A 1,717-nucleotide genomic window follows, 5' to 3' on the forward strand; every position below is an offset into this window, starting at 1 on the left:
CCGTCGGGCAGTTTTTACTTCCACGTAAAATATCACTGAACGAAAAACAAACTGGAGTCTCTTTTATCTACGTCTGTTCTAACAAAAGAGGGAACGCGGTGATCTTTGCAGTGGGGGAACAAAAAAGCAAAAAAACCCGAAAATTAACCTGTTCAGAGGAAAGAGAGGAGAGAGGAGCTGTCGCCGTCTCCCAGCAGTGCGGCCACCTCGAGGCACCAATGGTGGAGAAGCTCCTCCCTGTAAATACCGGTCCCTCGCGTATTATCTTGATTTATAAGCCTCTTACACCCCAAGAAGAGGGATGCAGTGGCTGGCGGCTTCAAAGTCCACAGCCTTCACATCACCAAGGCCGTGTCCCCCTTCTCAGGGTGCAAGGGGCTCCCTCAGTCAAGCAGGCCCAGGCAGTTGTAGCGACCAAGGCCCCAAAAAAAGGCAACAAAGGCTACCAAATCTAAAAAAGCAGTACCGAACTCAGCAAAGCCAAAGGCAGCAGTACCCAGGAGACCATACTGTATAAGTAAAGGAAACTTTTGCAGGAAAATCGCCAAGAGCACTTTTAAACACCACTCATGATGAAGGAGGTGATGAAGGATGAAGGAGAAAGAATGAAAACATCAGTTCAAGTCCAAACTAGTACATCATGACTCCCTTCCCCGTGTATATGTGACTTTCCGTAGAGCTTGTACATGAACTCACACTCGAGCCAATTTAGCAACTGTCATCACCATCACTTAATTCAGAATAGAACTTTTGGAAACCCTTCTGGACTGCATCCCAGGGAAGTACTTACGGGGGTTTTTTTACTAGTGGTTGAAAGCTCTAAGCTGCAGACAAGAAAAAAAACACGGAAAGCAGAAAATCACAGCAACCGCTACGCGCAAGGCACTCGAATCCGGCTTCCACGCCCAACACAGACACCCGCGGCTCGCAGGGAGCAGAGGGGCCACAATCCCGCCGCGGTTTGAACGCCGCGCGCTCCAGCCGGATTGGCCGGCGGCAGCCCCGATCCCGCCCCGTCCTTCCTCCCCGGGGTGAACGGCGCTTCAGCCCCACGGAACCCACGGGGAGGGAGGCAGCGAGCACAGCCTTCGGAGTTCACGTCTCTTTTTAAGCCATACGGCGGTGACCGATTCCATCAGCCGTAACCGCTACCTTTTATTGATTCGTTCACAAAAAGGGAAGCTGACACACGCTTACATAAGCACATTGATTTTTAACATGAAGGCAGAAAACCAGATTAGCGAAATAGAACTTAAAGATACGTAACATTATATACAGCAAAAAACCGTCTTCAAAATTTTAAGTCTCTAAATATCAAATAGGGTATATTTCTAGGCTCAAGCGTTCCTGCTCTTTCTATGAAGATGTGGGTGGCTCTGAAAAGAGCCTTTGGATTGTTAGTCAGGTAAGTTTTACTTGGCTTTAGCCTTGTGGCTGTCGGTCTTCTTGGGCAGCAGCACGGCCTGGATGTTGGGCAGCACGCCGCCCTGCGCGATCGTCACCTTGCCAAGCAGCTTGTTGAGCTCCTCGTCGTTGCGGATGGCGAGCTGCAGGTGGCGGGGGATGATGCGCGTCTTCTTGTTGTCGCGGGCCGCGTTGCCCGCCAGCTCCAGGATCTCGGCCGTCAGGTACTCCAGCACGGCCGCCAGGTACACCGGGGCGCCGGCGCCCACGCGCTCCGCGTAGTTGCCCTTGCGCAGCAGCCGGTGCACGCGGG

General features: G+C 52.2%; 2 protein-coding genes across 2 annotated transcripts in view; one reads left to right on the plus strand and one right to left on the minus strand.

Annotated features, from left to right (window-relative positions):
- The window catches only part of LOC103618150 (histone H3), a 33,455-nt gene that overhangs the window by 12,033 nt on the left and 19,705 nt on the right, over positions 1-1,717 (plus strand). The window lies entirely within an intron of this gene.
- Positions 1,362-1,715, minus strand: LOC103618270 (histone H2A-IV; the record flags this gene model as incomplete). The annotated part of the gene is made up of 1 exon (XM_008636654.2): positions 1,362-1,715. A coding segment is annotated over one exon (303 nt), but the record flags the coding sequence as incomplete, so codon positions are not given.

Source organism: Corvus brachyrhynchos, unplaced genomic scaffold (assembly GCF_000691975.1).
Source record: "Corvus brachyrhynchos isolate BGI_N302 unplaced genomic scaffold, ASM69197v1 scaffold56, whole genome shotgun sequence".
Taxonomy (NCBI): Eukaryota; Metazoa; Chordata; class Aves; order Passeriformes; family Corvidae; genus Corvus; species Corvus brachyrhynchos.